This window comes from Cryptomeria japonica, chromosome 5 (assembly GCF_030272615.1).
Source record: "Cryptomeria japonica chromosome 5, Sugi_1.0, whole genome shotgun sequence".
NCBI lineage: Eukaryota > Viridiplantae > Streptophyta > Pinopsida > Cupressales > Cupressaceae > Cryptomeria > Cryptomeria japonica.
The window spans coordinates 647,932,454-647,956,482 of record NC_081409.1 but is presented as its reverse complement, the minus strand read 5'-3'; the positions used below and the strand labels follow the sequence as shown (position 1 = coordinate 647,956,482).

Below are 24,029 nucleotides of genomic sequence, written 5' to 3'. Positions count from 1 at the left end.
ATTTGCCTATTTCCATTGCAAGAAATTGGGGCATTGGACAAAATCTTGTCCACTTAAGAAGAGTAAGGAATGCAAGACTGATAGCAATGCAAAGTATAAAAAGACATGGAAAACAATTGATAAAAAAGGAGACTCATCTGCTGAGTCTGATCAAAATAAGGATGTAACAGAACTAGTAAATGAAGTCAAGAAGGATAAGAACAGTAATAATGAAAAATAAGATTGTGTCTACTCTAACAACCAAACAGAGAGTTCTAAAGAAGGGGAGAAAGGTACAGAGTTGAACAACAAATACAACCTAGAGGTCCAGGAGGTTGGATCCGTCAGTCAGAAGAAGGAAGAGGCAAGCCCCAATGAAGCTGTCCCTATTTCTTCTCTCTCAAAATCAGTAGAGGAAAACTATAATGAAGCTCAAGTGTAACTCTTCTGATATTGAGCCTTTATTGCTTTTAACTAATGGCTGCCCAAAGCCTCCTCTATGTAAAACCCCATCTCATAGTATGGTTGTGGATATCCTGGAAGGGAATCTCTGGATTCTCGGCTTGAAAGAAGGAAAAATGACTAAGGAGGATCTCAATGGAGGGATTTCAATTAGAAGCAGGAATAAGAAAAAGGCAAATGTTGAAAGCCAGAACAAAAAGCAGGGAAGGCCATCTCTAAAACATCAAAGGGAACAGGAAAGCTGGAAGAACCGTGCTAATGGAACACAGTGTTCCATCGAGTCAGCCCTATCCCCGATTAAAGTATGAAGATAATATCCTGGAATATCAGAGGGCTGAATTCCCCTCATAAGTAGGATGTGTTACGAAACATCATAGGAGATCATAAACCGGATGTGGTCCTCATTCAGGAAACCAAGATGTCCAAGGAAAAAGTGGAAAAGATTAGAATTTTTAAGAATAATGGTGTCATAGGATCTAGCTCAGAGGGAGCTTTTGGAGGAACTGCAATTTTTTGGAACCAGAAAACCATCAAAGGTAAGGAAATTATCTCTGCTCTCAATATGAACTCAGTGCAGCTTGAGCATATTAAGGATAACTTTGTGTGGGTGTTAACTAATGTCTACGCGCCTAACACCAAAACTAGGAGAGTTAAATATTTGAGAAGCCTTGTCGATGATAGACTTAAGTTTGCTAATCAAAGCTAGATTATAATGAGAGATTTCAACACTGCACTAAAAGAGGAAGAAAAGATGGGAGGTCTCCCCTTGCAGCTTGATGGGAAACAAGACCTTATGGAGTTCATCAATGATCAAGCTCTTATGGATGTGAATCTTCTGGGCATTAACTACACATGGACTAACAGAAGAACAAGAGCTGACCTGATCCAAGTAAAGTTAGATAGAACCTTAATTTATCCTGAGTGGTTAACCAAGTATAGCTGCTCCCTTGCTTCTGTTATCAAAATTGGGGCAAACCATTATCCTATCTCTTTTACTGCTAACTCATTTTTGGCTAAAAGAAACTTCCCTTTCAGATTTGAAAAAGTGTGGCTATCCCACCCCTCTTTGGAAGCTTGTATCACTGAGTGGTGGAATTCTGAGGTTGAGGGTACGACTCTCTTTAGAATAGCTAAAAAGCTCAACATTTTAAAAGACAAAATCAAAATCTGGAACAAAGAGATTTTTGGGGACATTTTCAAGAGTAAAATTCAAATCAAAACTGAAATTAAAGATGTTCGGGATAGAATTCAAGAGATTGGGCTGTCTGAAGAAGTTGGGGTGGCAGAAAATGTTCTTTTGTCTAAATACCACACCATTATTTCTAATGAAGAGATGTTTTGGAGACAAAGATATAGAGCCTTGTTCTTGAAGGAAGGTGATAAAAATATCCGGTTCTTTCACTTAACTGCTCTTAAGCATAAGGCAGCTAACAAGATTTCCAGATTATCCTATAATAAAGGGATCTTAACAGAGGATAATGATATTATAAAGGAAGCTATGGAGTGTTTCAGCACCCTCTTGGGAGAAGTGGAAAACCTGGATATTAGTAATTAAAACATCCTATTGCAAGCTATTTGTTCTACCTTGACTATTGATGATAATAACTTTTTATCTCGTATTCCCTCAAATCAAGAAATCAAAAAGGCGGTGTTTTCTTTTTAGGGAGATAAATCCCCAAGACCGGATGGTTTTCCTATGTTTTTCTTCCAAAATTTTGGCACATCGTGGAGACAAACATCTGCAATGGTGTTAAAGAATTCTTTGGCTCTAGAAGGCTCCTAAAGGAATTGAATGCTACCTTCATTGTCCTTATTTTGAAGATCCCAGGTGTTGACTCTCTCAATAAGTTTAGACCCATTAGTCTGTGCAACGTTGTGTACAAGATTTTATCCAAGGTTCTGACCTCTAGGTTGCTGGAAATCCTTCCAAGAATTATCTTTGTCTAGCAGGAATGGCTTTGTCCTCGGTAGATAGATTCTAGATTCCATCATATCTGTTCATGAAAATATCCACTCCTTGAAAGTGGTGAATAAACAGGGTTTCTTCCTGAAGTTAGACATGGCTAAAGCTTTTGATAGAGTGAACTGGCAGTTTCTCTTAAGGATCATGAAAGCATTTGGTTTTGGTGAAAAAGTTATTCAACTTTGCTCTCAACTTATGAAAACCTCCTCTTCTGCTATTATTGTCAATGGTTCCCCATCTAGTTTCTTCAAAAGTTCTAGAGGACTTAGACAGGGGGATCCCACTTCCCCTATCCTGTTTACCATTTTAGCTGAATGTCTGGGTAGATTTATTCTTAAAAATGTGGAAGATGGCAATCTTAAGGGTCTGAAAGCATCTTCTTCCAATGTCACTTGCTCCCATGAACAATTTGTTGATGATTCTATTACTATGGGGGAAGCGTCCATCTTGGAAGCTAAAAAAATGAAGAAGGTGTTGAATACTTATGAATCTGCCTTGGGGCAAAAAATTAATTGGGATAAAAGTTCTTTGTTCTTCATTAACACCCCTGTTCAAAGGCAATTGAGGATTGAAAGAATTCTTGGTTGCAATATTTATGAGCTTCCCTCTTCTTATTTGGGGCTTCCTCTGTGTATTAAGCCTGTAGATTCTTTCTGGAATAAGCTGGTGGATAGATTTAACTCAAAACTTGTTGTTGGAAAGGGGCTTTCCTTAGTCAAGCGGGAAAAGTTATTCTTCTTAAAGCCACTCTCCAAAACCTTCCTGTCTATGCTTTTAGTTTATTCAAAAGCCCCCCCAAAATTGCGGAAGCTATTGAAAGAATCCAAAAAAAGTTTCTTTGGTCAGGGGTGGAAGTCAAAAATAGAATTCCCCTAATTGCTTGGAATAAAATCTATTCTCCTAGGCCTCAGGTGGGTTAGGTTTAAGGAATATTAGTTCCATGAATAAGACTTTATTAGGAAAACAAATTTGGAGAATGAAAGGGGAGGAAAGAGCATGGAACTCCATCTGGAATAACAAACATCTCTATATGCAACCTTCTGAGGAAGAATTCTTAGATGATTCTTTTATTGTTGAAGGTTCGGCTATATGGAATGCTATTCAATCTGCTAAAAGCTGGGCTGCTACTGGACGAACTTGGAACCTAGGGGATGGTAGGAGAATAAGATTTTGGGAAGATAGGTGGATATTGGACAAACCTCTGGAGGATGTTCCAATCATTAATGAATGGAAAGATTGGTTCAAAAGTAGGTTTGGGGAGCTGGTCAGAGACTACTGGAGAAATGGGAATTGGATTGATTTCAGCTAGCAATGTCTGGGGCTTAAGTTCCTTCAGATTACTCTCTCTGCTATAGTTCCTAGAAACAAAAAAGATGACAAACTGATTTGGAGGGGAACCCCAGATGGGAAATACTCTGTCTCCTCAGCTGTGGCTATGCATAATGAATCTGTGGAAGAAACTCCTATTTGGGCTAAAGTCTGGAACAAGAAGTTAGTTCCTAAAGTTAATATCTTTTTTTGGATTTTCATCCAAGACAAGGTTTTAACCCTAGACAACCTTCAAAAGAGAGGTTCTGTTTTTCCTAACAGGTGTTCTCTTTGTTGCAGGGAAGAAGAGACTGCCTGCCATATTCTTAATCAGTGTACCTTTAGTCAGGATATATGGAAAATCATCTTAAGTAGGTGGAACTTGAGCTGGGTTTTCTCGAACTCCCTGGGGGAAACTTGGTAGCAATCGCACTGCCCCAATTCTAATTCTAAGATTGTGGAGACTTGGAGACTTACTCTTCTGAATGTTATCTGGAATATTTGGAAAGAGCGGAACAATAGGACTTTTAGGGATAAAAGTGCTACTTCTGAAGTGGTGGCGGATAAAATTTACAGGAGTATATTTGAATGTATCTATGGCACTGATTATGGACTAGTTGCTAAAGATGACTTCAAAGACAGGTGGAACCTCTCAACTACTACCTCTAGCAAGGAAAAGGGAAGAGAAGGTCTCTTTTGGTGTTTTCCTCCTTAGGGGTAGATTAAGGCTAAATTTGATGGGGCCTCTAAGGGGAATCCGAGTAAAGCTGGATATGGGGGCATTGTCAGGAATTTTGCTAGAAGTTGCTTAGTGGCGGTTGGTGGTCCTTTGGGGAGTCAAACAAGTCATTTTACCGAAGTCTCAACTACCCTGAACACCTCAATTATAGCCAAGAATCTTAATCATGATAAATTATGACTCGAAGGAGACTCACTTAATATTATTAAGTGTCTGAAGGGGGAGTTGGAGCCATCATGGTCAACTAAAAATATTATCTTGCAAGCTAGGGAAATTATTGCTAGTTTTAAAGATATTATAATTCAACATGCCTTTAGAGAAAAAAATACGGTGGCGGATTGCCTGGCAAACTTAGGGGTTAATGCTGATTCTCAAATGAATTGGCACGGGGAAGATGTCAACATAAACATTAAGGAGCTCCTTAGAAGGGACAAATATATGGGAAGGGAAGGACTGCATAATCATGACAAAGCATATGATTAATTCTTGCCTTGATGGAAATGTAATTATTACCTGGCAGAGCGGTAGATCCCCAACCATTTCTTATAATACGTCACATGCTTTGTGGGTCACCTAGTTAAAATTATCGAGTAACTACAGGAAAGGAGTGTTGAGTTTGCAGAGGAACAAAGCTGATAATCCGAATTCGAAGATGGGAGGAGATTTAAGGAGGGAGGAACCTAATAATCCATTAACATGGAAAGCGATACCGAAGGTGTGGGTGAAACTAGAAAAAGGATCCCTCACAAGCTTTATGGAGAAGCTTGCGGATTATGATAAAGGTAGGGTAAATCTTGCCGTTACCAAAATTTTTGAAAATTGGTTTAATGGTTCCTTTAAAATCTATGGAGTTATGTTCAAGTTGGATGTGTGCCTCATAGCTAATGTGACTGGCATGCTCCGTTTTGGGCTTAATTTTTTTAGAGACCTTAAAGTCTCCAACAACACGGTTAATCTGTTCCCGCAGAAGGAAAAAGAGGGACAAAATTGGCAAAGCCATAGGAGGTTACTATGAAGCTGTTAATATCAAGAAAATATGGGGTTGGGTTTTGAACGCTATAATGGAATATATCACGGTTAAGGGCCATTTCTCCAGGGCCCACACCTACCACTTTGTTTTTTTAAACCATTTCAGACATGACAAAAAGGTATCCTTGCCCAACTACCTTTTTAGGTCCCTCAATAAACACAGTAAGAATCCCTCTAGTCCGGTTCTCTATTGTGGGCTCTTGCTGCTCATCTATAAGCACTACGAAACCCTTGCCCTGTTGGAAAAAAAGAGATTATCTGCCTCCCCGAGGAAGAGAAAGATGGAGGGAGGCTATTCCGGCAAGAAGAAGGCGTCTTCTAGCAAAAAAAGAAAGAATTCCCCTGGGATGGAAATAGAAGAAATTGAAAAAGAAGGCAGTGAAATGGAGATGGATGATTCCGATGGTGATGACAGCTGGAAAGATGAGGAGGTGGGTATTGAGAAGGAAAGTGGTGATAATGAGTCTGACAATGAAAGCCCTATCCATAGCGAATGCCCTGGCAAGGACAACAACCATCCTATGGAGGATGTGAATTATAAGGATAATGAGGAAATAGATGCGAATTTTGAGAGAAAGGAACAAGGAACCTGAGAAGAATATGACTAAAGAAAGTTTAAGCGAGGACAAGGAAAATAACGGGTTATTCCTGGATAACCTCAAAAAACTTACCGAGGCGAGACTGGATTATGATAGATGGACCTATGAACTCTTGAAGAACTTGGAAAAAAAGGGGAAAAATACAAATGAGAAGAAGGAGAATGACGATAGGGAGCCGATAAAATGGAAGTAAGATATGGAAGAGAAGGTTAAATCGCTGGAAGAAGGGAGAGAGGCCATGAAAAATTTGATGGGTATCATCTCGAATATCCTGTCAACTGTCACTAAAAATTTGGAGGATATTGCTAAGGTCTTCGATCATACCAGCTCTGCTAAGCCGGTGGTGGAACTTGACATGGATGATGAGACTATCCAGATTGGTAGTGGTGAAGGTACTCCGGTTGGTGGTGCTACCAAGAGGACTAGGGCGAGTGTCAAGAAAGCTATGGCTGCTTCTGCTAAGGATCTCCCAAATCTCAGGGATAACATCGAAGAACTGCATGGGATTAGCAACACCCTGGATAATGCCCTAAAAAAAATCAATTAGTTTTTCTTCTTGGGTCTAGCCGGTTTTGTTGGCTTTGTGGGGCTTTAGCTAGTTTTCTTTGGTTTTCTGTTGGCTTTCCATTGGTCTGTTCCTTTTTGTTTCTTGTTGCTTTTTTTGTTAAACTCGAATTGTAAAGGGTTTCGGGGCCCCTTCAAAACCTGTTTTTACCTTAACCAAAAACATATTAGGGCACGAAAGGAATGAAATGTCCACTTGTACTACTAATTAATGAGAAATCTACATTCCTATAGCGAGGCCATAGAAGGATTTTCATAGGCCCAGGTTGAGGAAAGAGAAATCCAATAGGAAGGAGTTGGACTGAGTGAAGGAAATAATTTTCCAAAGAGGCCTAGGACAAGGAAAACAAAGGAGGTCCTGCCAAATGTTCAACTGAAAATCCAGACAAATGTTTAGTAAGAAGTCCACCAAGAAGAACCACAACAAAAAAGAGCGAGTAGAAGAGGCACAATCCCCTAGTCGTTCTTCTAGTGTGTGAGAGGTGGAAATGTTCGCACAGGATATGTAGACACCTAAAATTGTCCTAGCTTGATTAAATAAATATTTTATTTATTTAATTATTTTATCTTAATCTTTCTATTAATTAAATAATTATTTATTTATTTAAATTTCATTTAGCCTCTTCTAGCCCTTTCCTCATTTAAATAAATATTTTTATTTATTTATATTATCTTTTCCTAAATTAAATAAATATTTTATTTTTTAATTGGTCCCACTTCTTCTATTAATTAAATAAATCTTTATTTATTTTATTAATTCATTAGCTTTTTCTCTTCATGGCACATGTCATTTATCTCTTAATTTTCATATCCCCTTCATTATTTTATTATTTCTTCTACCTACCCTTTAATCCTAGCCGACCATTTATTTCTTTCACCTCTCAATCTTATCACTCCATTTTCTAAAGTGTCTTCTATATAAGAGGATTCATTTATCCTTATCAACCCTAACTAATTCATCTAGTCAATCATCTAACACTTTTTATACAATCAAGTCTTCTTGCGATCAAGCGACTTTATCAACCACTATTGAGCTCTTGTGCATAATTCAAAAATTTAAGAGCAAATAAATCAAACAAGACCAATGGAGATAGGAGACAATGGAGATCAAACCCTACTTGGCATGTCAATGGTATTATTAATTCAATTTGTTAATTTGCATATTTTTTAAGTTTCTTCATTGGTGTATGATGAATTTTTTATTGTAGGACTAGGATTGTTTGTGGTTGGATCTTTTTGGTTTTGCAATAGTTTTTCATCATCATTTTTCACCTCACACGAAAATCCATTGAATCCACCAAAACTGATAGTAGGCTTGCACAAGATGTTCTTAGCATCAACTCTTCACATAGGACAACTCAACCAGGAGGTCAAAGGCAAAAACTTCTCTCTCATCCAGAAGAGCCACCACAGGATAGTTTCATAGAAACAATCCTTGGAGAAATGGAGGAAGCTTCACATGAGCAGGTACATATAGAAATTAAGGATCAGTCGACAACTGCTCCAAATTGTCTAAGAGATAGATTGAGAAGAGAACCAGAAAAAGAAGTGGATCGAACACAGGAGTTTGAATAACTTTTGAGAAGAATGGATAAACCGACAGAAAAGAAGGCCACTCAAAAGTTTTCCAAAATCACAAGGGATGAGTCTAGGTCTAGGACTTTGCATATAGTTGAGCCTATAATGGACAAGGATAGAAATTAAATCACACTAGATGATATGTGATTAGAGAAGCTGATTTTGGGTGTGCTTCCATGACTTAGCTGGTGGAAGAATTTGAAGGATCTTCCTTGGATCAGAAGGAAAAGATGCAGAAGATAAAGGAAAAGTGTATAAGGTTGAAAAGTGAAAACAAAGCCTTATGCAAATATGTTAAGAGTTCCAAACATCTACTCAAGGAGGAAGATTTGCCCTTTGTTCCTCCTTCCTTTCTTCCTAAAGAATCTATTGACTCTACTAAAGAGGTTAGGAAAATTGCCTAGTATTCTAAGGAATGGGTGGAGGATATTTTTACAGCAGTCAAAAAATCATTGAAGAAATTCATTCTAGACTTATTACCCTCTCGAATTAGCTAGAAGTTGCAGAAAGTTCATGGGAAGATGTGCACATTTATCAATGCCTAACCATTCCGTGACTTAGGGTATTGATGAAAGCTCCTAAGCAGACGTTGATTGATAGGAAAGTGATCTAGGAGAATGAGATTTATGATTTTCTGCAATGGTTTTGTGTCATCTACGTTGGAAGGGAAGCCTTCGAAAGATTCAACATGGAGTCTTTGACTTTGAAATCCTCAATGCAGTTGAGGCATTATTCACAAGGAAGTTGAATGACGACGGAGTAACAGTAAGTTTCCTAAGGGCCCAATTGCATGAATTTTTCTTTGTGGGATCATTTGAAAAGGCACACTTGGAAAATGTTTCTTTATTTTCTAGTACTATGCAGAGGACACACGAAATGGTTGTAGAATGGGAGAGTTTTTCTCCAAGAGTGAAGAAGAAATTATATTGATGGAGTTTAGGAAAGAGAGCATGCCAAGTGTCTCTGTAGGAGAATTAGAGGCCGTCATTGCCAAATTCATTGCTTATTCCATTAATGAGCGAGATAATGGTTGTCCATTTTTGGACAAGGATCTTTTGACCGAGTGACAGTGGCATATTTATTGCTGGAATATTTTGACCAAGTGACAGCCTAGTCAATGCATGTTGAATCAATGGAGCATCTTTTTGCATGTAGCCATCACATTTAAGACATTATGGTTGATTCTTTTTGCATGTAGCCGTCCCATGTGGTGGTGATGGTGCATTTATGACATGGTGTGATTTTTGCATGGAAGAATATTCATTGCATGTTGGGCAAATTTAGCGAAAAATGATGTATTTAATATATTTTGGATACCAATTGTAATGGGATGGAATTAATTGTATATGGGCATAATGGGCATTTATTGTTGATTCCCACCTTATTGCATCATGTGTGGGGAATATTTTAGGGAAAAACCCTAATTAGGGTTTTGCATGTAGCCAAGGCATGAAGCCTATATAAAGGAGAGATCCCTCTCTTTTGTAAGGGAGGAGAGATTGCTTTTTAAGATTGTTGCGATAAGTTGTTGAAGCATTTAATACATTGTTCAATTTGATGGTGTATGCTTATTCTATTTTGTAACTTGCATGGTCTTGCTCTCTTCACTTAGAGTAGATTTGTTTTTAGTTGTTAGATGAACGAGATTGATGAGATTGTTTGCAGTGAAACCTTTGCTCATACCTTTTGTTAGTAGCTGATTGTTATTAACTTTGCAAGGTTAGTTTGAGCCTCTTATATGTGGAAACTTAACTTCGATCATTTGGTGGACATTGTTTGTTGATGGTGTTCATTGGTGTTTTGAAAATATTTTGCACAACCATTGAAGATTGCATTACCTTTGTGTAGCTGTCTTCTAGTGGCGAAGCAAAATTTGGTTGGTTTCACCCAACCAATCATTGTCTCTTTGTTCTTAGACTTAGCGTAGATCTCCTAAACCCTCCCCTTTTATTTTTTACATATTTCAACCCCAAAAATCCTAAATAAAGGAGCTTCCCATTGATAAATCATTCGCACGTAAATTCCTTGAAAGTTGCAAAATTATTTCATCTTCTTCGAGTGAGCGTAAGTCCCCTTGGATTATCGGTATATCACATCAAGCCTATTGAGTCACATCCATTGCATATAGGAACCTTGGAGTCAATTATCTGAACTTACGACAATCTTAGCAAACAATTGTACTTTGATCAAGAGCGTAGATTTCCTAAACCCTCCCCTTTTATTTTCTACATATTTCAACCCCAAAAATCCTAAATAAAGGAGCTTCCCATTGATAAATCATTCGCACGTAAATTCCTTGAAAGTTGCAAAATTATTTCATCTTCTTTGAGTGAGCATAAGTCCCCTTGGATTATCGGTATATCACATCGAGCCTATTGAGTCACATCCATTGCATATAGGAACCTTGGAGTCAATTATCTGAACTTACGACAATCTTAGCAAACAATTGTACTTTGATCAAGAGAGAGTAAAGTGACCGTTGGGCAACTTTATTCTATGTTAGGTGCTGTCATAAAGAACACGCCAATAGATACCAAGCTCACTAAATATGTGATATGGACAAGGTGTAGTTAAGTAGATGAAACTTCCAATCAACTGTTTGTATAGAGTGGGGTCAACTAGATCTTACACATCTAAGTTAGACAATTAAAGTTCAACTTCAATAGGTGTTGTAATTGGTTTGCAACTTTTCATCTTAAATTTTTGTAGGATATTTGAAGAATATTTTTTGACATGAATATTTCATCTTTGCTTTGCCATACTTCTATACCAAGAAAGTAGTGCATTTGTTCCAAATCAACCATTTCAAATTCAACAATCATGACTGCTCTAAACACTACAAATAAAATTGATTTATTCCTTGCATAGATAAGATCATCAACATAAAGAACTAAGATAAAAATATCCTTAGCTGAGCTTCTAATATAAAGATTTGGATTTGACTAACTTCTTGAAAAACCTTTTTGTTGAAGGTATGAGTCTATCCTTGAATACCATGCCCTCGGTGCTTGCTTGAGACCATATCTATAAAAATAATGTTCTTTAGAAGGTATTTCAAAACCTTTCGGTTGTGAAACATACACTACCTCATCAATATATCCATTCAAGAAAGCACTCTTTACATCCATTTGATAAAGCATCCAACTCTGCTCAGCTACCAAAGCCAAAACCAATTTGATAGTATCCATTTGTGCTACAAGTGTAATTATTTCAGTGTAATCAATACCTTCTTGTTGAGTGTATTGTTTGGCTACCAATCTAGCCTTATACTTATCAATGTTCTCATTAGATTTGTACTTTGTTTTGTACACCCACCTTGTACCAATAATTTTCTTACCAAAAGGTAACTAAACCAAATCCCATGTGTCATTCATTTCAATTGTTTCTATTTCACTATTCATTTCTTCAATCCATTTTTTTTTTCTTGAATTTGTTCAAATATTTGTGGCTCATTATTTTCCATAACTTGAATCTTTTCAATTATTATCATTGATGTCAATATGTCTCCTATGCAAGCAGTCATCATGATCATCATGAGTGCTACACAAGTGTGGAGATCAAGATATGTGAAGAAAATCGAATGGAGTGTCACGATTTGATACTTGGCAAATCGAACAGATAGCAATGTGTTTTGAAGACAAGTCAACCTTTAAAATCAGATTAATATTTCTATCCTTTTATGCAATGTTGAGCGTGATTGATTCTCATATGTGCAAAGTGTGGCGATTTGTTTTGAACAAAATTAGAAACTTAATAACCGATTCACATATATTGATAATCAGTTAGTCAATTATTAAAATATAATTATTTTCAAAGACAACAAACTTTTGTAAAGGAGGCTACGTGATCTTCTAAAATACAAGTCAACGATTTGAAATTAGAATGGTAATAACGTTTCAATGCAATGATTAAAATAAGGCAAGTGATTATGGGAGAGGGGCTAGTAGTTGTACAGGGTCCAATAGTCGTTATAGCAATTGTGCATATAATATCCAGTCTTGCCACATATTTATACTATATGCTGTAAATAAATAATCCACATGTAAATTAAAAAAATACCAAATGCTGGTCAAAATAGACCAATACTTGAACACAAGAGAACTTATAAATATTATATAAAAAAGGCATAAATACATTCATTAACAAATGAAATAAAACGTTTTTTGTTTCAAATAAAATATCATAGCTATCCACTATAAGTGTGTCATTTATAAAATAAAATGCTCACTAAAACAAGTATTGTTATCATAGTGAAAAAATATTATTCTTATGTGTACAACTATTGGGATAGCAATGTATATGCGTTGGAGTATTTCATATTAGTAATTTATCTTATCACAAATATAAAATGTGAAACACAATAAATACGTTGTTTTTTTCTATGAAATGTGAGGGATTTTCAAAAGGTTTTAGTGTTCAACAATTGATCCCTTTGTGTTCAATATAAGTTGTATTTTATATAATAATATTGTTTCTATAACAAATATTTTTTGTGTTCGACTATTGGTCCTTTGGTGTTGGATATAAAAGTTAGAGATAATACACACTTATGATTACTAATAGGCATTTGGTCCATTTAAGTTGCATATAAGTTATATTTTACATAAAAATATGATATTGTACTAATTACAAATGATATTTTTTTATTCAACTACTAGGGATTTTTAGATTAAGTTTTCGTCGAATCTTTAAAAAGCCATTTTTTTGACACTTCACACTAGACACATTATTTTGATGAGTTCCATGATGAGTCACATCTTCAAACCTTAGTTATAGATAGTTAAGTGTCCATTTTACATTTCTAAAAAAAAACAGAGGTCTTATGATATTCCATGTGACGGCTACATGTTGACGAAGTTGACCCTAACGATTACTGGTCTCTCTCCCCTAGTTAATAGAAATGGTGCGATTAGTTTTGAAGTGAAATATTTATGACAGGATGTCATTTTTTCTGGGAGATATATAATGTTCATTGTGTGTGGGTTGAATAGAAGAAAAAAAAGGGTGAAAGTATAAAGGAAAAAACTTCTTTGATCTGATTCATTTCAGACTTAAGGAAGATAGAAGACTCCAATATAGTAAATAGAGAATAACATAGGGTGAAGATTTAATGAACAATTCAAGGAATAATTTGGAGCAGATTCTAGAAGAGAGTAATATGCTTATTTTATGGTAGAATTGAAAAAGAATTATAGCAAATTTGTGATAAGACCTAGAGCAGAGTTTAAGGTAGATTTGTAATCGGACTTATAGCAGATTTGAGAGGTCGGTGCTTCTAATTGAATGAGGGGTTAGTACCTCTAGTGAGTTGGTGCTCGCAAATTAAATGAGGGGTTGGTGTGTCTGAAATTATAAAAAGACATTTTAATATAAACTTTCTTATCATAGTTATTTGTGATTTGTATTATTGGTTTCATTGCACATAAATCTAGTTTTGGTTAAAGTTGTTAAAAATAGAATTAAGTAGAAGAGAGCTATATTGATCCACCCACTCCCCCCCTCTCAGTATAACTGTGGGACCAACAAATTCATTTATGCATAATTCACTTTTGATTGTGATCGTGTTCTCATTTTTTCAAAATTTAAATCTAACATAAGAGTCGTTGGATGATTCTTTTATGTTCTCTTTTAAAATTTTTGATATCTTATTTCTCTTGCAATAGATGATTTAGGTTCATCTTCTTCTTGTTCCTCTTCTTCACTTTCATCAATCATTATCTCTTTTCTCTTTATTTTATTTTCTTTGCTATGTTTTGCCGCTTTATCAAATACCATATCTCTACTTATTACAAGCTTTTTTTCTATTAGATCATATAACGTACATGTTTTATTTTTGGTCCCATGACCAATAAAAATGCATTTTAGGGCTTTACCATCTAATTTAGATCTTTTTTCTTTTGGTATGTGTGCATAAGCAACACACCTAAATACTCTCCAGTGATCAACACTTGGCTTTATCCCAGACCATGCTTGTTCAGGAGTCATTTCTTTAACTGCTTTTGTAGGACATCTATTTAGAAGATACATTGTTGTGCATATTGCTTCTGCCCAATGAATTTTATCCAAATTTCTCTTTCATCATACATCTTGTCATTTAAACTATTGTCCTATTCTTCCTTTCAAAAACTCCATTTTGTTGTGGAGTGTAGGAAGTAGCAAATTCTCTCTTGATTTTATGATTTTTGCAAAAATCTAGAAATTGATTTGATTTGTACTCACCTTCATTATCTGACCTTATCACTCTGATATACTTGCCACTTTGTTTTTCAACCATCCTCTTGAACTCTATAAATTTGTCAAACATCTATGATTTTGTAACCAAACAATACAACCAAGTTTTTCTTGAGCGATCATCAATGAAGGTTAGAAAATACTTAGATTTATTCAAAGAAGGTATTTTCATAGGACCACACAAATCTATATGAATTATCTGTTGAAAAAATGGGAGGACTGAGAGGTGGGGTGAATCAGACTGAAACTTCAAAATAGATTAGTTATAAACAACACCAACTAGCATAGCAGTAACAAATCAATCATCAACACATAAACACTAGATTTACGTGGAAAACCCAAACATGGGAAAACCACAGTGAGAATATAATTCACAATATGAATATGAATGATTACAAATTTTTAGGCTCACTTCCAAGGACCAACAACACCTAATGGACTTGCAAGGCTAAGACACACTACCTTAGGGCAAGATACAAGGACTTGCATAATTGAGGCTCACTGCTTTAGGGCAAGATACAAGATGTTGTCGATGGATTCACTATTAATTAGTAATGAGAGAAATAGTAGAATTGAAACTAAGAAGAATCTCTTAAACATGAAATTATCTTTCAACAACTAGATCAAGCGACCAACATCATGACAAACATATTTGAAAATCACCATTTTTGAACACACTGTCTCATTGAATATATCATCTTCAAATCTTTGACTATTGCACTTCTGCAATCTCAAATCTGCTTACACATCATTTGCATACTCTTCTCATCAATTCACACACAATCCATACATCATACTCTCAACTCATACATCCGCACTCCTTAAATATGAGAGATTATCAAAAACCTAATTGAGGGTCGACCAAAAATAGAATAAGCATATTATTAAATAAAATAAACCACTTGGACCAAAAATACTCAAAGTGATCCATTCTAAGAGAAAGAGGGAACCAAAACATATCACAATACATTCTTCCAAGATGAATCCAATGTTCCGCACACGCTAATACATTCTCCAAATACATTACCAAATGTATTGTGTAGACATAGCAATCAATCGGCCAAAGAACATTTTCCGATATGAAATACCTCACACAGATCTCCGCATGCCATCGTGAGACCCATAAGAAATTCTTAATACATACTCCAATTCATTTCTAGACCAAAAGAATATAATCCAATCAAGATAACTCGATTGGTCACATCGAATCATAACACAACTAAATATTCCAAACATGAATCCACAAAGCTCTCTTGTGGAACAAAGAAAACATCAGAGAAGCATATTGAGAATACTAAAAGAGCCATAAAATCACATCCACTAAACCACAACCAAATTTTGCAACATATTCGAAGGCCACCAAAGACTTTCCGTACCAGTTTGACAAACACACTGCTAGAGAACAACTTAAACATCTGAATCAAAATACCACAACTAACACCTAAAGTACCAAACTCAACCTTCAACACCAACCACAAATGTAACAACCAAGCGCATATATAGACCAAAATCTATCTAGATAACCAAGTTTGACATCAATGACAACCACACAAGCTTATACTTCAAACAATATCTCAAGATGTTGCTTAGCTCTACTAGATTTTCCAATAGGAAAACTTATCCTATGTTGTTTGCCAAGAATACATTTTTCACACATCTTCTGTATTAAAATTGAAGTGACCATATATTTTGTGCCAAATTTTACTTTCATTCATTTCACTAGACTTTAGTGCCTGGTTTCCTTGAGTGAAATGAAGAGGAAATATCCTATCACTTGTCATCTTTGCTCTTGCAACAACTGCATTCCTTTTTGACTGAACTCTTATTATGCACTCATTCTCATTAAAAATCACTTGGTATGTTCGCTCCAACATTTGTACAACAACCAACAAATTCTTTTTGAGTGTTGGAACCAATAGTGTTTCATTGATATGTTTTACTTCACCATATTCTATTGTAACTGCAATAGTACCCTTACCTTTGCTTCCATGAGAATTATTATTTCCTAGTAATACTTGTACTTTGATGCTTTTGATCTAAATTGACGAATAGATGTTCATTAGATGTCAAATGTGAAGGACATTTAGAGTCTATATACCACACGCTATTTTCATTGACATTTGTATTGAAGCAAGAAATGAACAAATTTTGTTTATTTTCGATAGTGTTATTGGAATTTCTCTTTTTGGTTTCACCTTATTTAAACCATCACTCTGAAGTAGTGTCCAAACGTATTGCAGTGAGAGCATTGGACATCTTTTTTATCATTGCCTCTTCCATTACTTCTACCTCTTCCTCTTACTGCTCCTCTAAAGTTGCGACTTCTTCCTCTGAAATAATTTCCTCTTCCTCTAAAATTGCTAGATTCACGTTTGTATTCATTTTTATTGCTATAGTCAATCTTATTATGATTGTTGGATAATGTGTTTCTTTTCCCTCATATTTGCTTTAGAGGAAAATGCTTGTTATAAGCTTTCTTCATTACTTTTCATTCTTTCTTCAACAGTTAACAAAACTCCACTTAATTCATCTATTTTTATACTTGAGAGATCCTTTGAAATCTCAATTATGGAGACCACACCTTCAAATTTATGAATCAAACTTCTCAATATTTTTTTGATGACATGCATATCATCTACATTCTCCCCTAGTACTTTCATTTGATTCGCTAGACCTTCTATCTTTGTTAGAAACTCATTGATAGATTCACTAGTAGTCATCTTTACATTTTTAAAGGTTTTTCTCCTTGTCTACAATTTGACAATTTATGCACCTTGATACGCAGTGCCAAGTGTTTGCCATGCTTGCTTGGAGTGAACAACGCTGCTTATCCTGGAAAAAATGGCTTGACTAATTGCACCCTGAATAAAAAACAAAGATTAATTGTCTTTCTTAATATTTGATTTATATTCCCTTTTCTATTGGTCATTCAATGCATTTACATCTTCCATCTCTTCATATCTGCACTGAACAATATCCCACAAATTCTTAGATTTGAGTATGGTTTACATTCTAGTACACCAATATGTAAAATTATTTCCTTCAAAGATAGGAATTAACATCTTAGACATTACATTTCCTGCCATATTTGCCATAAAAATATGCTCAATGACCCAAATGCTCAACACAAAGTCTGGGAGAGATCTCTGCAAATGAATACTCCCCTTGCCCATTCAAATAGAACCCACACAAAAATATCTTTTTTATTATTATTTTTTTGAAAAATAAGTGTCAGTTGTGACCAATAATATGCTTAATTATAAAGAATTGACATACCGCTTTAAAAAAGAAATTTCAAAATATCACTTTTGATGATATAAAAGAAATCTAAAAAATATTAGAGTACTTTTTCTTTAAATTCCTTATATAATGTTCTACAAATAAAAATAATCTTCAGGCACCCAAAGCTCTAAAGCTTTTTAAAAAATAAAACATAACATATTGTAAAGCAGAAAATCAAACCCTAGGTGTTCCCCCCACTCCAAAGAGAGAGAAAGGAGGTCACTAGGATTGACGGTTTTCACTTAGGAGAGACTTTACATTCAAAAGAGGGGTTGAAACTCACAAGATCCGATCCCACACAATGCAAGATTGAATTCTAAATGAGTTTCAAGGGTTGAGATAGCAAGGATACCCTCTTTTGTAAAGAATGTAGATAGAAGGATTGAACTAGGAATGTATGTAAAAGTAAGAAAGATTCGCTTGTAGACGGAGATAGAGACACGGGATGAAGCTACGGACCTGGAATTAGCAGTAAAATGTCGAGACGATGTTGTCCTGCAAGTTTGAGCGAAAGTTGACAAGACAATGGCGCCCGGAGTGCACACGGTCCTCCGAAAAATCCGCGAAATGAAGGGGGATTTGTTCATCTCTGCACAAGGATTCCAGATCTTCAATTATAGCCGCGTACCTGCAACCTACACACAGAAAAGAGAGGACGATTGGGGGGTTAGGGATTAGGGGTTTGCCTTCAGGTCAAACCCCGGTTTTGGAATTAACCAAGAAATGAGAATGCTGTAAATGTAAATGTTTGTAATGTAATCAAGTATTGATACCTTGTTGTAAGAATGTTTGTATTCTTACATGCGAAGGTGTAATGATGTTGTATGTTGTATGTGATCTCCTCTTCAATGGTTGAATCCTTATCTTGAATGCAACACCTAGCCTTGAATGCAAACTTAGAATGTTCAATTGCTTGAAGGAATGCTTGAATGCTTGAATGTTTGAATGTTTGCCTATCGCTTTCGCCTCTTGCACACATATGTTTTTCCTCCTCTTCAAATGGGAGGGGAAATGTAGTTTATATACTTGTCAATTAGGGTTAGGAGACTGATTTTTCTGACCTTAGGCCGACCTAGGAGCATTATTTTCCAAATTGTAAACTTGAAGACCCGATGCCCAACAAGAGACCGGGCCCAAAATAAGGCCAGGGACCAGGGCGCTGGGCGCCATGGTCCCACCTCCCGGGACAACAGGGTGCAAGGAGGATCAGGCCAAGGTGCAGAAAAGATGCAGTTTTTGATGTCGTAAACAGGTTTTGGGGTCTCCATTCAGGTTCAACGTTGTGCCGCCATCGTGAAGACCCAAATGTAGTCGAAATTGCAAGTGTCGCAATTTTACGACGCTACACATATAATAGAAATTTTAATGAAATATTTTTACAACATAAATTTTTGCAGGATGTAAAAAGTGAAACTAGATGTAGATGATGGTCGACAATCGTTGAACAATGTTCTTTCCTTTAGGAAGAAACAAAACCAAATGTGTATGCATGATATCTTTCCATTCTTGCAAGGAATATGCAGGAAAAGGATGCAAAACATATGATGTCTTTGAACTCTGCTTAGTGGTCTCCATGTTGATGCTGAAAGCTGTCATGATCAAACTAGGTGTTCTAGGTCACATTGCTGAGGACGATAAACCAAAATCTTCTAGAGATTGATGTAGAACATAATCCAAAGACAAATATGCCTCCTCTAAAGGTAAATATGTGTCCTCCAAATGTTGTACAAAAGTATCCATACTAATGTCAAACTGTGATGAATGATGATGTGGAGAGTGAACAAGAGGATCCAAAGGTTTCTCCACAACAACTGAAGAAGAATCATATTTATCAAAGAGAAGATGCATGCAATCAATATTATCTCCCAGATCTCCAATATGAGATTCTATAAACAAGTCTGAAATTCCTGTCAAGAAGTCATCCTACAAAGCACTATCTGAAAGACTATGAATGTCCTATTGCAAAGAATCAATGGAAGCTTTTGAAGAAGCAACACTCCACTCTGAAGAAGCAACAAGTGTAGATGGGTTATCAAAAAACTGATCATCATAGAAGAATATGTCCATACAAGATGTGGCAATAGAAGTCTCAAAATCATCCATAAGAGCATGGTTATCAAAGGAAACATCACTTTCAGATGAAGATCCAATGTCTCCATACGATTTTTGGATGATGGTCCAAGCAGTGAAAGGGCACTCAGTGTGCTCTATGTGATTTAGAGTATCCTCAGAAATAGTAACACATATTAGTCCATAGACAATGTCATTATTGTTAAACCAACAATTCTTTTGTTCATAGTCACTTGGCTCAGGAATGAGTCCAAGGAGATAGGGTAGTAGATCCTGTTCAAGGCAGTGATTCTTTATCCCTTGTTTCCAAGACAAATGGTTCTTTGAAGTTAGCTTGACAAGAAAAGGATGAAAATAGTTATCAAGAGACATGACTAACCTACCCATGAATGGAAGTTATCTTAGTTTATGATTACACAAAAGACATAAAGTGACACCCCCCCTTTCTACTAGTCTCAGATATCACGCCCCCAAATATTACAAGGTTGACACTTTATAATTAGTGTGTTACAAGACTTTTTATTAGATTACAATGCTTATAAGGTTCTAATGGCTAGAAATAAATTTTTTTAATAAATTTCATACAAGATCTGAGAAAAGTAGCTTTATAGCTGCGAAATACTTCTCAATACCTTTCCAACAACTATTATTTTTTGAAAAACAAAGTTGCGAGTTGAAAGATATGAGCTATTCAAGGAAAGCAAAATGCAGCTGATTCAACCTGCAATATCTGATTTAAAAAAAGGTAGAATATTTCAATGAGACCTACAATAATGGAAAGGTCTCATTTTCATCTTTCCATCAAGTACTTGTTTGCAAAAATCCGACACCTGAGGCAAAAGTTATACAACTTTTAAGAAAGGTTGCTGAATTTGCCTGCTAGAAACTTAGGCGCTGTTCAAACTCGATTTCTGCAAAAAAATATTAATTTTTTGAGAACACCATCAGAACCCTGAAGTTTTTCGATGCTGAGAATAAAACCCAGAAATCGTTTTTCTTGAAAATAAACTTAAGGTGGAACACTAAAGCTGAAATGAAAATAGCTCGAGTAAAAATATTTTACTCTAATTTTTTTTACTTTGTCCTCCAAACTCCAACTTTGGTGAAATAAAAGTCACTTTTGACTTTCTCAAGCTTTTTGGATACTCTGAAATGCTAAATAAGCTTCCTATATTACCAAACTGCTGCATTCATCCAGATCTCAAAGAACACATATATAATAAACCAGATTTAACTAGAAGTTAGATCTCAAAGAACACATATATAATAAACCAGATTTAACTAGAAGTTATTTTCTTTTAAACTGTTCTGATTCTCCAGGTCACACGAGAATGCAAAAGAGCATACTTGGTTTTTAAAGAAAATATTAGCTATCTAATAGTCTCAAATCTCTCAAATAAATCAGAAAAACAATGAGCTATACAAGACGACACGACTCTGATACCATGTTAGATTCTGCAAGAAGCGAGAATCAAGCCATGATCTGATGTCAGTCGTAAATCACATGCAACTCCCCAAGCAACAGATGATCGAAGATCAAAATAGCTAAATGAAGATAATTCTGATATGAGAGAAAAAATAGAGACATAAGAGAATTTTAGAGATGACTCTCACTGAGCAGTTACTGAACTTGGTGAAAGTGAGAGTATAGTGTTTATTATATAAAAAAATAATAGCATATACATCCAAGGGGTGCATTAACTCCTATTCCCCATAAAAAAGTGGAAGGTTTTACCTTCTTTGTAAATGGCAAAATATGTGACATAACCTCCTTACATGAAAGGAGTTGAGAAAGCTGGCACATAAGACCAAAAGAGGGTGAGAATTTCAACCACCCCATAACCCACTTAGGTAATGACAAAATAGTGGTTATGAGAGGTGACACAACAAGCCAAAAGAGAACGTGTAACTCATCTACCCATGTGAAATGGGGAATTATGCATGTAGCTGAAGTATTTCGTCACGTGTCCTCATATTAACGACTCCTAATAACCTAAACAAGCTTAATAAAATATGTGTAGGAAAAATAAATACTCCATAAGAAAAATAAAAAATCTGCACTAACCCTCTTCACACAGAAAGAAACAACTTTTGTTTTCTGCCAACTTCTATCCACAGGTTCTAGATCTTTGGCTTTCTGCAACTACAGCTACAGCTGTTCACTTTGCAATTACTGCTACAGCTGTTCACTTCAAAGTCGAGAAGAAAATCAACTTTCTTCGGATTTCTAAGCTCTTCTTGATCTCCTACAATCTTTAACTTGCACTCGGATCTCCTGGCAAATTTCTTTGAAATTGGCTTTGATAAAGGCAAAAACCAATGGTGGTCTGCTGATCACAATCCAATGGTGGTCTGCTGATCACAATACAACAATTATGCAAAAAAGTCCAAATCCCCTTGATGAAATGAGAGGCAGGACATCCATTAAATAGATGAAGGGAATAGGGGTGACATTATGATTCACAATCATATTCATTAATAATATAAAATTAAACTACAACAACAAAGACTACTTGTCCCATTGATGACTACTTGCCCCAATGTGCATTAATGATATCGTCTGGCTGATGGGCATTATTGCTGTCACATATTAGAAAATGACATTTATTAAAAAGCATCATACAATGTAATCTAATGGCCTTGGAACCTCTTAATTTTAATTATATTGTATCTTTCTTTTCTTTCCTTTTTCTGAGACTAAAGTCTCTACCAATAAACTTTGAGATGGTCGGTCTCCATTAGTCTTTTTTGGAGCATAGAAGAAGCTGCTCTTGAGGATTGCAGTAATATATTCGCATGGGTTTTAACATCCCTGAAGTCAATCATGAATTAAATCTCATTGTAGCTTAATTTGACTTTCTCTTGGTATGTTCTGCATTTTAAATTGGAATTGCTATACACTGCATAAACAGAGCTGCTGTAAATTCCTTGCTGATCAGATATGCGCTGACGCTTTTTTGGTAATGTCTGATGATTTTCTTGTAACGCAGGAAAAGTCGCTTGAATCGGAAAACGCTAATCTGCATAAAAAGGTAACAATCTGTCTTATCCTTCTCATAATTGCCATTATAATGTTTCTTATATTTTTGACCAGAATGGAATTCTAAATATGATACAGATTGGTAGAAGTCACAAGGCATGCAAATTTAATATTGACATCACGGAAGAAGTCAACAATAAATTGGAAACAGATGCTGCAATTCAACAAGATCTGACTAAAACTAACCTTATTCTCACGTTATTTTCATGATGTGGTAAGAGTTCTCAGGAATGGAAATGGGGACCAAAAAAAGAGTCTATTGTGGATCTTTTGGGCTCTAATTTATCTGCCCAAAAGATATTTGGACAAAGTTATTTGTATTAAATTGAAGAACTTTAGTTTGAAACTATGTGGATGGCAAAATCCATTGATATGCTGCGCCAGTCATATAATGGTTGAATTAGTATCATACTGGCAAATTCAAACAATATATTTGTGATTGAGAAGAGTAAAAATTGGTTCTTTTCTCTCGGGACACTTTTTATTCTTAGAAATGTTAAAAATGTACTGGAATAAACAGTTTTATTATCCATAATCCAGTCATCTGAGTTTGAGCTAAAATAATTATAATGTTATTAATAGCTCTCTGATTTTGATTTTTAGCATGATGTCTAAACCTAGTTAACGATGATCAAGGGAAAAACTGAGAGAAGAAAACGATCTCTATTAAACGAGATTATTACTTAATTTATGTCGTGTTTGAAGTTAAAAGCTTGAAATTCTAATTTTAGTGAAGTTAGATATTAAACTTAATTAAAAATAGTGATGTAAAATATGTAGAAAGTTAAATTTAAAATTACTTTAATTCAACATAGACCATATGAGTTATTAATAGATCTTCACTAAAATTAATTAAAACAAATGAAAACTTTTTGAAATAAATAATTTTAAAAAAAATTTATCTTGTACTAAATTATGAAGTTCATATTAAAGTTTAGCCAAAGTAGGAGGGGGTCCTGACCATCCAATTTATCTCATACATAATTAAAGTTTAGGGTGACATTAAGGGGATCTTGTTGGTTCCCAAAACCACAGTTTTGCTAAACTCTAAGAATATGCCAAGTTCTATGATCAAGTTTAACAATTGATTTTGGTCAACGACTGGAATGAACCAATTTTGTTGAAATTCCCTGCTCTTCAAGCTCTACTTTACCTAGGCGGGTGTACCCTTTTCATAACTAAGCA

At 35.4% G+C, this 24,029-nt stretch overlaps 1 protein-coding gene across 1 annotated transcript in view; it reads left to right on the top strand.

Annotated features, from left to right (window-relative positions):
• The window catches only part of LOC131078477 (agamous-like MADS-box protein MADS1), a 63,695-nt gene extending 40,249 nt beyond the window's left edge, over positions 1 to 23,446 (top strand). The window contains exons 4-5 of the mRNA XM_059220238.1: positions 22,795 to 22,836; positions 22,923 to 23,446. Of these exons, the coding sequence (XP_059076221.1) occupies positions 22,795 to 22,836; positions 22,923 to 23,054 (174 nt within the window). The 3' untranslated portion in view covers positions 23,055 to 23,446. The remainder of the gene's footprint in view (positions 1 to 22,794; positions 22,837 to 22,922) is intronic.
• The last annotated feature ends 583 nt before the right edge of the window (positions 23,447 to 24,029 follow it).